Genomic DNA, 14,734 nt, shown 5'->3' on the forward strand with positions numbered 1-14,734 from the left:
GATAGTAACAATTCTTTTACCATTTTCTTAAAGCTTTGCTTTGAAATTCCAGAATTTAGCAGGTCCAATACCAAGGGGTAGTCCTTTAGAAGGTTAGGAAGTTGAACTGCTAGTTTTTGATCACCGTATTTTGTTCTGCGACGTGGCTTTCTTATCAGAGTTTTTCTGAGGTTATAGATTGTCATTCGGCCATGGTATTTACTTTGGAAGGAACATTTGTCTTCCCAGAATTGCCGTGAAATTTCGAGGAATAATTTGTAAGTGTGAAGTTTTGATGCTGTTAATATTTCATATTTTTTATAGTATGGTTTAGTGGTATGAGTACGTTCTAAGTTACCTATCGCGCGCCGTGCGCGGATTTGGAGTGTTTGAATTGATCTTAAGTTTGTTTGTGTAGTGGTTGACCAAACTAGACAACAATAAGTTAATCGAGAATGTATAAGCGCGTTGTAAACATTGCGCTTCACATTTATTGGTAGCAAATATCGCAACCTGTTTAGCACACCGACAGCACGAGCAATATCTTTCTGATAACATCTACGTGCAGTGACCAGGACATAGTTTCATGGAATATAATTCCTAAAAATCTGGCTATTGGTGCCTGTTCGAGGTTGACCTCTGAAATTGGAGTGTTAGCTGAGGGTGTATTATTGTTCCTTTTGATTTAAACACTAGATACTTAGTTTTAGTTATGTTTATTTGGAGCTTATTTGTATTTAGTCACAAGCTTAGTTGCTGTAGCCAGATGTTAGCTTGCTCAAAAAGCTTTCCTATTCCCCTTCCTGAGAAGAACACGTTAGTATTATCCGCGTATCATATAATATTGGAACAGCCTTGAATATCGATAATATCATTAATATAGAGTAAAAATAAAACAGGCCCCAAGACGGATCCTTGCGGCACGCCGTAAATAATGTGCTGAATTCTGAACTAACTCCATTTATTGTTGTGTACTGTGTTCTAGAGGTGAGATAGCTATTTATTAAGGATAATGCGACACCACGAATTCCATAAAGAGGTAGCTTTTTCAAAAGGACATCATGTTGCACGCAATCGAAAGCCTTCCTAAAATCTAGAAAGATAGCTAGAGTTAACATTGCGTTTTCTATGTTGTCAAGGATTTGTTGTTTTATTTCAAGTAAAGCGGTTTCCGAAGACTTAGTCTTGCAGAAACCATATTGCTCCTGAGCTATTATTTTATACGTGTTTAGAAACTCACAAAGTCTTCTATTAATTACATGATCAGCAATTTTCGCGAAGACAGAAAGACCGCATAAATGCAACATTTTTTTTTTATTTGTCAGCCTAATGCTGCAAGCTTCGCCTCAATAATGTCAAGTTCTTCCGGTCCTTCAGTAAAATCTAAGCAATATGCACTTACTCCGCTAAATACAAAATAATGTCGTAACATCACAGACACACATTGAATTATGTGATGGCATTGTGCGCCGGTGGGACAGCACATAAGACGACATGATTTGAACAGCGCAAATGCTGACTTTGCTGATGCGAAGCGTTTTAGCGACCACGCTCAGCGTCGTGCACACTTGAAATTGTTCACTTCGCGACACCAGGCCACTGCGGTCGGATTTTTCCACGCAGTCACATTGACTTGACAACTGCGCAGCCGGCGCGGAGGACCCTAGGATGGTCACGGGCTGGAAGAAAATTAGTCTGCCGAATTCGCAAACGCCTATGAAGGCTTTCTTAAGTGAGGGGAGGAAAAGATAGAACATCGCACGATGCGACTGATAAACACGAGTGGCCTCATTTTGCACAGGTCTGATGTTAGAGGTTTAGAACAAGCCTCTCCAGCCAATCATAAGGCGACGATAGCCCGTCGTCTGCTGTCGAGCCGTTCATGAGGAGTATTTATTCCGCGGCATCACCCTTGTCAGGCATCACGATGCCTGACGGACATTAAAACTTCTTTCTGGCCGTGTTGGTGCATACTTGACACTGACGGACATGTATGAATGACGGTCATTCATACTGACGGACATGTATGAATGAGCCATGTGGGTGTTCTCATAGAGGAGGGGGGGAGGTGTCTAACCTCTGTAAAGTCAACAAAGAAGATGGCGGCGCAGCGTGGAGGAGGAGGAGGGGGGGGGGTATCTGGCCTGGCTAACGTCCGTAAAGTGAACCAAATAGGTGGCGGCGCGAGTGCCGAATAGGGGAGAGCGGATGACAGTACGGAGGAGAAAAAAGAACGCTTAAGACAGGTGATTTCATGGGGCGCCGTAGCTGCGGAGTGGGGGAGCACACCCGTTTTGGCTACCGTTGCTGCCGGCTGCGCAGGCTGTCGTCTGCCATCAATACAACGGCTCTGCAGATGTGGCGGGAAAACACGGGCAAGTGCGCCGCGGTAGCCTCCGTGATGCGTAAGAACCAGATTGCGCATTGCAGAGTTAGACCACTCGAACAAGAATGGGGAAAATGAGAACACCACACATTGTGCGCACGGCCGAAGAACAAGCCGAGTACAAGGAAAGGCGTCCACAGCAGGGTCGCGACTGGAGCCATCGACTACGGGCCCGTACGAAAGCGGAGAATGGGACCAGTGACTTTGCCTCCAAAGAACTACAGCGAGAGCAGATGCACGAGTTCAATCGTCGGCGTCGAGCGCAAGCTAGCGATGAAGATCGCGCACTGGAGCCCGCTCGTAAGCGTCAAACTAGGTCGTTCGAGTCTGCGTCCTAGCGGCAGAGGCGTGAGTTGCCACCTCCTTCGAATTCCACCGGGGCCAATTCCAAATTCGTTTCGGGACGCGGAGTTTGGCCGTTAGCTGCTCAGAACAGCCTCGCTGGCTAATGTGGCACCAAATGAATGGTTCGGCCCGAAGAAACATGGCCTGTCAGACACTTTTTCGTTACCCCTAGAAGGGGCCCATTTTTATTGCTTTATGTTTTAAAGTTTTATTTCAAGGCATAATAGTCCCCACTGACACTACCATACAAAAATTTGAAGCCTCGTCACTGGTGTTTGAGTGAAGGTAAAGCAGTAATAATTGCTCAGACAGTTTGAAAAATCGTATGCGAAGCTTCAAACAAATTCACCAGCCCTCCGACTCTGTGAACTAGGAAGAGCAGCGAAGCAGTGGTGTGTTTCACCTCAATCGACACATTATGTATATTGTAACGTAGATTGAAGACGGAGTCTTACAAAACAGACGCTTCTCTTTTATTATTATTATTATTATTATTATTATTATTATTAAGGGCGCCTAAGCGACCATGATGTAAACAAACAGACAACGCCCACTGGTGGTGAAGTGGGTATAGGACGCAGGTGGCCATAGCATTGCCGGGGCGCTAAGCGCCTCATGCAAGAAGACATGCAGGGTGTTTCAGCGAACACTTTCAAATTTGCTTTGTAAATCCCCTGTCGCTGATACAACAATTCTAGTCCATGACTACTCGAAGAGGCGGATATGCACAAAAAATTCAAACACATAATCGACTAATTAAGAATTAATTAATTAAGTTTATAACTAATTACCATGCGAAAGACCTTGAAATTAACAAATTTTAGCGCGTAAGGGTGCAAGACATATCCACTTGAAAAAAAAAAAAGAAATGTGCGGATGGCACCATTTACGAGATATGCGCCGTTGCACTGTTGTTCCACTTACTTTCCTAACAAAACGTCGTTGTCTGCATTGAAGCTCAAAAGTAACTAGAACGCCGCAAAGTTCGGGAATTAATATCTCGAAACTGGTGTTATTCCAAGCGGATCCGCCTTGCGGACTCCCCGGCTAGAGTTTGTAAGTTGCAATATATACCATACGATAATTAACTTAAGACTTAATTAGTGCGTGCTTGTTAATTAGTTGATTATGCATATCAATTCTTTGTGGATGTAATGTACATCTCTTCGAGTAGACCTGCTCATGGACCAGAATTGCGCTACCTGCCACAGGAAATTAAAAAAAAAATTGAAAGTGTTCGCAAAAGCACCTGGTAAAAGACATGATGACACTTGGCATGCGTCTCCTGCTCACCTGTCTGGCGATTTTAGCACAACTTTGCTCTTCGTTAAGGGTTTCGGCCAGCACAATAATGCCGAGGCTCTCCTGCGACTCCGCATGCTCGTCGAACACCATGTCTGCAAGAATTCGTTTGGAAAACTAAGCAACAAAACCTGAAACCTGAATGTGAATATAACATAACCAAGTATGCTTTCTGCCCTCTACAGCTGAATGCACTGCGCTTTTCTAACGTTAGCATTAGGCATGAGGAGATACAGTACTTAAGAGGAAGCTTTAGCTCGGGTGATCTTATCTAAATACAAGTAAAAGAAGAATTCGTTTTCCTCGGCAACCACTGCACCAAATTCGACGAGGTTTGATGCATTTAATAGAAAAACTTAAAAGCTAGTGACTGTTTGTTTCGAATTTTTTATTTAAGCCCTTAATGTTTTTATTAAAAATTGGCAAAAAAAGAACGAAACTATCATGTTTACAACTCTGTAACTCGACAACTAAAATGATCATACAATTCTGTGAATTGCATCTAATAGTACACTTAAAGCGGACAACATTGGTATGTGGCACATGAATATCAAAAAAATTTAGCAATATGGAAATACAGCTTTTGCAAAATCCTTGCAACCAACGTAACAAATTCACGTAACATATCAAATGACATATAAAATTTGTCCGCTTTGAATGATCTAACGGATGCCGTTTACATAACCGCGATGCAGAGCTATGAATTTGTAAACTTCATGCTTCTATTTTTTTGAGACGGTCAAATATTTGAAAATCTTTTTAACAACATTCAAGCCCTAAATCGAAATTCCGCTTCCAACAGTCACTATAATTAAACTTTCTCCGTCAGATGCAACAAATTTAATCAAGATCGGTCCAGGGGTTATCTCAGAAAAACGTTTTTGCGTTTTACGTGTATTTGAATAGGTCGCGTCGGAGTTAGGCCCGAGCTAAAGCTTCCTCTTAACGCATTGGCTGCGCAAAAGACGGTCGTACGCGAGCTCCGTTTTGACCCCGTAACGTTCTTTCCTCAACCTGTGCAACCAATAGTGGGTTTCGCATTGCATGGCACCGCATAATGAATTGGGGAGCAACATTATTTTAGTACAACAAAACAACTGGAGCACAACATAAGGTGAACAAAAAAAGGGATTTGAAACCGCTTTCAAGACGCAATGGGCCTAATACGGCCTAACGGGACTGGCCCACAACATATTTAGCGATACTATCAGGCACGTACCCAGGGGGGGGCCCGGGGGGGGCCCGGGCCCCCCCCGAAATCAAGTCGCATACCCCCCCCCCCCCCCTCCCCACCCACGCCACCACTCCTCACACATTCCTAAAGCGCCGCCAGATTAATGTTGAGACTTGACAGCTGTTCATCGGTCAGCCTTATGCTGCCTTTTTCAGTCCTTTTAGATGGCGGTAGTCATCGGCATCTCTTGTAATGTGAAGGACAGTTTTCTCATAGACTCCGCACCCACGCGATTAACTCGAGATGCGCTCAGTTGTCACCATCTATTCAACCGTCACGCGCATAGCTGTTGCTTTTCTTAGTTCAACTTTCTTTGTTTAGGCTGATCCTGGGACCAGGAGAGGGTTGCGGCTGTTACTCAGCTGGTCTGTACTCTCATGAAACGAGTTGCGGCCGGAGAAAACACCAATTGCGTTTAACTTTTCCCTTTGCTTCATTATTTCCTTGAGTTACGGCTCGCCGCGACTCTGACAGATGCCCGGAGCCATATACACGTGATATGGGTTAGATAAGGTGGGAAATAAAATGATGTGAAAGAGCGTCCGTCATAAAACCCTGCAATAACCCTTGCACCCATAAGCAAGATGACTGTCGCCAGTTACCTCGTCTGTTTTTCCTTAATTGTATAGCACTTTTCGTGCAAAATTGGAAACCGGAAACAAAAATAGCAAGGACTTGAGAAATTAAGCGATCTACTAAGGGAGAGAGCCAACGCAACAACCAAACTGCAAGCAAAAGCGAATGATAAAAATGTTAACCGTTGTTTATGAAAATATTTATGGATCAACATCTTTTTTTAAAAAAAGGAAGTAGAGAAAACGCCGCCGGAAGTGGAGAATAATTACTTGCTTTGAATGACGCTTCTACAGTTATCGGTCGAACCGCCTCACGTAGCCACATCTCTCCTGTGCTTATGTGGGTGTTTTTCTAACCTTTCTCGGTGAGCGCAGTACGTCTAGAATCGCAGAGTCCTGCGCTCTACGCGGTTGTATGGGACTGGCGGCCGCACAGCGTTACGCAATTCGCGAAACTGTCAAAACTGATCCACAAGGCGAAAATAACTGATATTCGAAACTATAACATGTGAAAGACTGAAGAAGCCGTAAAAAAATGAACGCAGCCTGAAATCAGTAAAAACGAAACCTGGCATAGGACAAACCATGATGTATGCACTAAAAGATAAGAGGGATAATATCATAAGCAATCTCGAAGATACAGTAAAAGCAGCGGAAAAATTCTAAGCTGACCTGTATACAGTACCCAGAGGAGTCACGATACCTCACTTAGAAACAGTAATGAACAGGATATAGAAACTCTCCTATAACTAGCGATGAGGTCAGAAGGGCGCTGCAAGACACGAAACGATGAAGAGCGGGAGGAGAAGGTGGAATAACAGTCCATTTAATCAAAGATGGAGAAGACATAATGCTTGGAAAGCTGGCGGCTCTTTATACGAAGTGTATATCGACTGCAAGGGTCCCAGAAAACTGGAAGAATGCAGATATTATACTAATCCGCAAAAAAGTTGACGATAAAGAATTGAAAAATTATAGGACCATTAGCTTGCTCCCAGTATTATATAAGATATTTACCAAAATAATCTCCAATAGAATAAGGGCAACACTGAATTTTGTCAACCAAGGGAACAGGCTGGCTTCAGGAAGAGATACCTTACAATGGATCACATCCATGTCATCAATCAGGTTATCGCAAAATCTGCAGAGTACAATAAGCCTCTCTATGTGGCTTATATAGATTACGAAAATGCATTTGATTCAGTAGAGATACCAGCAGTCTAGAGGCACTACGTAATCAAGGACTACAGAACGCTTACGTAAAAAGCTTGAAAAATATTGCTACATGCGTGTGGTATTTGTTTGTTTGAACGAGGTGCGTGGGCGCCATCACTCCAGAAAAGAGGAGGAAGAACGAACTGGGCTCGCGCTGTGAATCTAACCGGTCAGCGCTGCAACCGTTGTTGTAAATATAATCTGTAAATAGTTTCTCGTCTTACTGGCTCGTCCTTCGCGTAAGAATATATACAGAGGTTCTACAGCTACCTTAACTCTACCCAAGAAAAGCAGGGAGATACCTATAGGGAAATGGGTCAGACAGGGAGACACAATTTCTCCAAAGCTATTCACTGCGTGCTTAGAAGAATTCAAGCTATTAAACTGGGAAGGCTTAGGAGTAAAGATCAACGGCAACTATCTCAGCAACCTTCGGTTTGCCGTTGACATTGTTCTATTCAACAACAATGCAGACGAGTTACAACAAATGATTGGAGACCTTAACAGATAGAGTGTAAGAGTGGGGTTGAATATTAATATGCAGAAGGTGACGATAATTATAAACAGCCGGGCAAAGGAACAAGAGATCAGGCTCGCCAGTCGGCCACTAGAGACTGTGAAGGAGTACGTTTACCTAGGTCAATTAATCACAGGGTACCCTGATCATGAGAAGGAAATTCACAGAAGAATAAAAATAGGTTGGATCGCATACGGCAGACATTGCCAGCACCTGACTGGAAGCTTACCATTATTATTGAAAAGTAAGGTGTGCAATCAGTGCATTTTGCCAGTGCTGACTTATGGGGCAGAGACTTGAGAGCAAGTTAAGAACCGCGCAAAGAGCGATCGAACGAAGATTGCTAGGCATAACGTTAAGAGAGAGAGCGGTTTGGATCAGAGAGCGAACGGGTATAGACGATATTCTAATTGACATCAAGAGGACAAAATGTAGCTGGGCAGGTCATGTAATGCGCCGGTTAGATAACCGTTGAACCATTAGGGTTACAGAATGGGTACCAAGAGAAGGAAAATGAAATCGAGGACGACAAAACACTAAGTGGAGCGATGAAATTAGGAAATTCGCGGGCGCTAGTTGGAATCGGTTGGCGCAGGACAGGGGTAAATGGAAATCGCAGGGAGAGGCCTTCATCCTGCATTGGACATAAAACATGACGATGATGATGATGATGATGATAGAGGTGGTGGGCCCCCCCCGAAAAAAAATCCTGGGTACGTGCCTGGATACTATTAGGCTTTGCAAGTATGCATGCTCACAGGGATAACTGCGGGATTGAGCTTTGAGACAATCACACTACTCATGAACAAAAATTCGGTGACGATTTAGTGGTAAAAGCGAGAGGAAATATATATATATATATATATATATATATATATATATATATATATATATATATTAGATATACAAGCAAGCAATCGTGGAGTACTGGACGGAAGTTTGATGCTGCAGCTGTTCTGCCAATTTGAGAATCATGCTTGGTACACGGATTTTGTACGATTAGTATCGGCTTGTCGACAAAAGCTACTGCAGCATCTTTTGCCACTCTTTGTCATCCAGTTGTGTCAGCGTGCTCGCCGCACAGCGCTTACGCATGGTGGATAAGCGCTTGGATTCACAATAGACGATTACTTACAAAATAGCGCGCGCCCTTTTCCGTTCAGCGGCCCAACTACATCATCTAGCCGGTAAGCGAAGCATATCCCCGCTATCGCTACCCGTGGTATTCGGTCGTTTCTCGGTCAGCTGGGCTGGGCGGGGTCCCTTGCGTTTCAAGAGATTACAAGGGCACGCGGCCTTCGCGACTGGTTGCCGGTGTTCAATGCAGACGAACGCCTTGCGACGTGCGAGACACTGTTAGGGCTCGGAGAAAAGCCGAAAAAAAAGAACTACTAGATAGAGAGGCTGTGCATGATAACACATTGATATGCCATTTGTTCGCTTCTTTAGAATGTGCTCAGTACGGTCAGCAAAGCTAAACATGTGAGACAACGAAAGCGAAGTGACGCTGCGATAACTACCAAACTGAAATTTTTTTTTACATGTAAGGCGGTTTACAAAACATTATAAGGTCGCGAGGAAGAACACAGTGATGCAAACCTGACTTAAGAATGCACGGAATACTAATCGAAGACTAATTGAAAAATCAGAGTTTCATATCTGCTTTCGTTTTCTTTTTTTTTATGCCAGTTGACGGTACGTAAACGGCCTAACACGCAGTTTAATGCAGAAAAACTTTTTACTGGGCGAGTTGGCGCGTAGCTATGTTCTAGGAAGAGTTGCGTCTAAGAAAGAACGAAAACAGCAATAGGCAATGTTCCCACGTGACAAAAAAGTAAGAAAGGGGGAATGAGGAGAAGCATTTCACATCAAGGAATAGGGCGATGACTGCGTAAGTGATACTTCTTTTGCCTTATATCATGCTGAACACAATTTTCTGCGCAGCTTGTGTTGACATGACCCACGCTTGATTTGCCCTCGCCTCCTCATTCCCTCTTCCTTTTTTTTTGTCACGTGCGAATACGGCCTATCGCGCTGTTTTCGTCTACACCGTTTTTTACAGTGCGTTCAGTATTCTTAGTCGCAACTGTCCCTAAAACATAACGCACACACACACACACACACACAAACACACACACACACACACACACACACACACACACACACACACACACACACACACACACACATATATATATATATATATATATATATATATATATATATATATATATATATATATATATATATATATATATATATATATATATATATATATATATATATATATATATATATATATATATATATATATACGTGTATCGTAATCAGTACCTATACTTGTGTGTTTTCGTTCCATGTCCGCTGTTTAGCGCTATTTCCTACCAAAGCTTGTACAAATTAGCCCATTTCGTTACGTTATGTTGATAAAGTCAGCGCTGGTACCACTGGCTGAGCGTCAACACGGCGCCCACCCCGAAGTGCCGTGACTACACTGTGCTATGTACACTGTATACATTGTACTCTGCTGCGCACTGTGCGAGTGTCGTTTCCGAATAGCTGCCGTGCGGATGGCTAACATAGCGTCACTTAAACTGCTGCGCGATAGAGTTCTAGTACGCACCAATCTTTGGGATGTGTTCTCCGCCAGTCTTCTGGAAGAACTTTTCAAGAAACTCAAAGGCCTTCTTTGCAGCTGCCGTCAGGTTCGCATTCTCTTTCTTCATGTATGTGTTCAATTTCTGCGAAGCGGAAACAAAGTGACCAAGGTAAGCTGTTGAAGTGGGTGACGTGACGCTAGAACTTTTGTGTAGGCTTCTCAGTGGTTGACTTCATGCTCACGATTAGAAGTGACGCCATCAGGGAGGCAGTTAATCGAACACTTTGCAGTTAAACCGACTGTTCCCTTTCGTCACCTGCGGTAGTTAGATATGAGATAATGGACAGCCATAGCAGCACAAGGTGAGTGCAGGGGGGGGGGGAGAGGGGAGGGAAGGGGTTTAGCTGCGTAAAGTAGCGATACTCGCAAACAGAACACTAGGAAGGATAATTGGATTACGGAAAACAAAACGCCACACTACCCATCACAATTGCTAACAAGTATATTGTATTAAAGAAATATGGGGTTTTACGTGCCTAAACCACGATTTGATTATGAGGTACAACGATGGAAGGGGGGCTCCGAAATATTTTCTACCAGCTGGTGTTCTTTAATGTGAACCTAAATCAAAGTCCATATCGGTGTTTTCGCATTTCGCTCCCATCGAGATGCGGCCGCCGTGGCCAGAATCCGATCCCGCGACCTCGTGCTTAGCAGCCCAGCACCATAGCCACTAAGCGACCGCGGCGGTTTATATGGTACTGCCATTTATTACGCGGTATTTTCATGTGAAGGATCTGACGGGCGTTAGGAAGCGCAGGGTAAATCATAGGACTAACTTACACTCCAGTTCAGGAGGAATAGCCGGTGCCTTAGAGTCGCGAGAATTGAGTACAAAACACTTAGATAAAAGTCATGTCTGGTACCAAACGAGGAGAAAGGGGGTTTTAATGAAAGGTTAAGAAAGGGTTTTAATTTTTATATGTCATATCATGAGAAGCCAACAAACACTGGCACCAAGGACAACATAGGGGAAATTACTTGTGCTGAATAAATGAAATAAAGTAACGATAAATTGTTGGAAATTAAAGTGGATGAAAAAACGACTTGCCGCAGGTAGGAACCGAACCCACAACCTTCGCATTTCGCGTGCGATGCTCTACCAATTGAGCTACCGCGGCGGCATTTCCCCACCCACTTTCTTGGGTATTTATGTGAACTAGTAGAACCCTGGGAGAGTTAGCCAGCGCCACCACTCACAGACCTTGGCGGTGGACGTTACTTTATTCGTTACTTTATTTCATTTATTCAGCACAAGTAATTTCCCCTATGTTGCCCTTGTTGTCAGTGTTTGTTGGCTTCTCATGATATGTCTGGTACCAAGGAACATATAGTAGGTATGAATGAGGGGAGGATGCTTAGGAAAGCAGTAAATGCACTGCGGAATAATGCAGCAAAAACAGAAAATGCGAATAAAAAAATAGAAGTAAAGTAGTCCTGAATACTCGGGGACTGCGCTTCGTTATGAGAACTGCCGTGGTTGATTAGTGTCTATGGTGTTGGGCTGCTAAGTACGAGGCCAGGCGGCCGCATTCCTATGGGGGCGAAATGCACCAAACACTCGTGTACTTATATTTAGGGTCACGTTAAGCAACGCCAGGTGGCATAAATTAATACTAATGGGCGTGGCGTGCCTCGTAATCAGCTGGTGGTTTTGGCACGTAAAACCCCGTAATTATTTTTTGTCCCTTACGAGTGTAGCTATGTATACGCGCTACATTTACTTAATGTAATCGTGGTACTGTGCGTCCCGACATCGAATTATGAAAAAAAAAAATCTTCTTAAGAAAACGGTATGAAATTGAAACAAATGTGCAAGAGAATAAAATCAAGTGTTGGAACTCGAAGTTGTAGAAAAATTACTAGTTTCGCTGGCAGCTAAGGGAAAATTTTTGCTTAGAACCAGCTGCACACAGTATGGCAAGTTTAGTAACTATGCGGCCGCGCACGCTGAATCACAAAAAAGAAAGGTTTAGGGTGCGATCTTGTACGCGTTCCAAAATAGAGCGGAGGCGGTCCGTTCCACCGAGCCACACACGATTGGTCAATTTGAGCCGTGACGAATGCTATGACGTCAATTATGCCGTGATATCTGCTGTCAATCATTCCGTGTTGTCGGCTATCGGACGAATACAATGGAACGGACCACCTAATTCGCGACGTAAAAAACGGACCGCCTCCGTTCTATTTTGGAACGCGTACAAGATCGCACCCTTAATGTATGCGTAAACTTCTAGGCGAAGGAACCACTCAGTGAGACAATGACATAAAAAGAATCCAGATTTGAAGGAGTTTCCAATGCCTTCTTGAAGGGGGTGCGTTAAAATTTACAACATACCATATTATAGGGAGAAGGAAGCTATCACATGTTACAAAATGGATTGAGAAATATCCCTCTTGAACAGAGAGCGAAGCGTTATACCATTATAAGAACTTATACCATTATACCATTATACCGTTATACCATTATAAGAACTTTGCTAGAAAAGCGACCGGAAACATCGTTTCCTTTCAACAACAGGATACTCAGACGTCGGCGCAAACATAATGCCGACCCCCCGGAGCACACATTTTCTCTAGAACAGGCGATAACAAACTATAAAATTACGCAGATTCCACGCACTGTGGGAATCTACGTTACAAGTTTTTTGCAGGTACCTGGCTATCCATACCATCGCTTGCGGTTCCGCAAAACGATAGCAGGTGGACCAACGTGAGCCTTTAAGTGTAGTTGTGTAGCTGGGTCGCCAGCATATGAGTATGTTACATCAGCACGACGACAACCAACTCGTAGACAACCGTATGACGGCAATGGCACCATTTCTCCACCGGCCGTTCAACGCGAGCCCACGACATGGCGATTGTTGGCTTCTACATAGGTAGCGGATGAGCTTAGACGAGAGAAATACGGATTTTGATGTCATCATCAGAGACTACGTGTTATGCGATCGCACGTATACATGACTATTTCATGAGGTGCATATTAAAACGAAGGTGGCGTTTGTACTTCGGCGAAGAAATGTTAAAACTTGATTAGCTTGGCCGATCATGAAGTCTGCAGAACATCACACAGTTTCTACGCAGCATCAGCTGTTACGAGAAAAGTACTGGGCAAAGTGGGCCGGTAGCGGAGATAGTACCGTCTAACACGGCGTCTCAATGCGAGAGCTGTCACAAGGAAAGACGATGACGTGGTACGGTTTGCAGGCGCCGAGTGTTTCAAAGAGCTGGTTGGCTTTTCAACGAGATAAGCATGCGTGCCATAGTGGCCTACAATAAACAACAAGAAAAATAAGATCACCGATGACTACGATAATCCTTACTGCGAAATTTGAACGCAGCTGTACACGTGTTTTGATTTTTCTTTAAACTGAGACAAAGAATTTGAGAGAGAGGTGTAGCAGAGTCCGAAGTCGTTGCAAATCTGATCTGCCGATCAAGCGCTTAGGCTTTTATACATGACATGTTGAAGGTTCCAGCGCACGTAATGGGCGGTGCCGCGCGGCTTCGAGAAAGTGCCACACAATTCGCGATTACAATACAATCGCAAACCATGATGATCGAAACAAGCGCGAACAGTACCAAACCAAGCGAACCAAACAAGCGCGAGCGCGAGCTTACGGGAGCCGACAATAGTACGAAACGAGCGGTCCGGCTGAGACCAGATAGGAGTACGCATCGAGCGGTCGGGCTGGTGCGCATGACACCAGTTTCCTGCGCGCACGTCATTGAAGGGGCCGCGCTCATTGGTTCTCTACCGTCCGCGACGAGCCTCTTTCGTCCTCCCGCTCCGCGTGCGCTCTTTTCTGTTTCGCTGCGCTCGTTCGTTCGGTTGCGCCACCGACGCCGACGCACGCCGTAGGAACGGGCGGCTCAGAGCTGCGCTCTATGGCTTAATGCGTAGAGCATACGGCTGCTGTGCTTGATGGCAGAGGCTTGATCCCCACATAGGCCACCAGATATATTTCATAAAGCGAGGTAAGAAAATTACCTGTCTACCTCTGCTTACCTACCTACCACTAAGTGCCAAGGATGAGGCACTTAGTGGTAGATCAATAGAACAGACCTTACGGGGCCACCAGAATATTTAATAGACAAAGAAAATAATTGCATTCCCTTAGGATTGGAAAAGTTGACCGACGATTGCGATACGCCCTAATGCGAAATTCGAATGCTGCTCCCTGCGTGTTTTCATTTCACGATATATGGTCGGTGGGCACAATTTGTCTCGTGCGGCACGTTGCGAACGGAGCCAAGTGGGGTGCGACTGCCTCGCTAATCGGGAGATCGCGTGAGGCGGCGCGTGGGCGCGACGCCCCCCAGACGACGCGTGCTATACTCTGGCGCCATCTCGTAGCCGTGGTTGGCAGAGCCCATGTTCGCTTTTCTTCTCACGCTATCGCGATACCCTCCTCCTCCGTTTTATTTCTCCTCGCGCTCTTTTCGCTGTCGCCATCCTTCATTCACAGTTGCGCTCCGCGTTCTCTCTTTTATTCTTCGCTGTGCTCGATCGCTTGGTTAC

General features: G+C 44.5%; 1 protein-coding gene across 2 annotated transcripts in view; it reads right to left on the reverse strand.

Moving 5' to 3' along the window:
• Positions 1-14,734, reverse strand: part of LOC135908338 (uncharacterized) — a 155,428-nt gene that overhangs the window by 99,863 nt on the left and 40,831 nt on the right. For both annotated transcript variants that reach the window (XM_065440102.2, XM_065440095.2), the window contains exons 7-8: positions 10,177-10,294; positions 4,004-4,107 (exon numbers count right to left, since the gene is read on the reverse strand). In XM_065440102.2, the coding sequence (XP_065296174.1) occupies positions 4,004-4,107; positions 10,177-10,294 (222 nt within the window). The remainder of the gene's footprint in view (positions 1-4,003; positions 4,108-10,176; positions 10,295-14,734) is intronic.

The sequence above is a fragment of the Dermacentor albipictus genome, chromosome 1 (assembly GCF_038994185.2).
Source record: "Dermacentor albipictus isolate Rhodes 1998 colony chromosome 1, USDA_Dalb.pri_finalv2, whole genome shotgun sequence".
NCBI classification, from domain to species: domain Eukaryota; kingdom Metazoa; phylum Arthropoda; class Arachnida; order Ixodida; family Ixodidae; genus Dermacentor; species Dermacentor albipictus.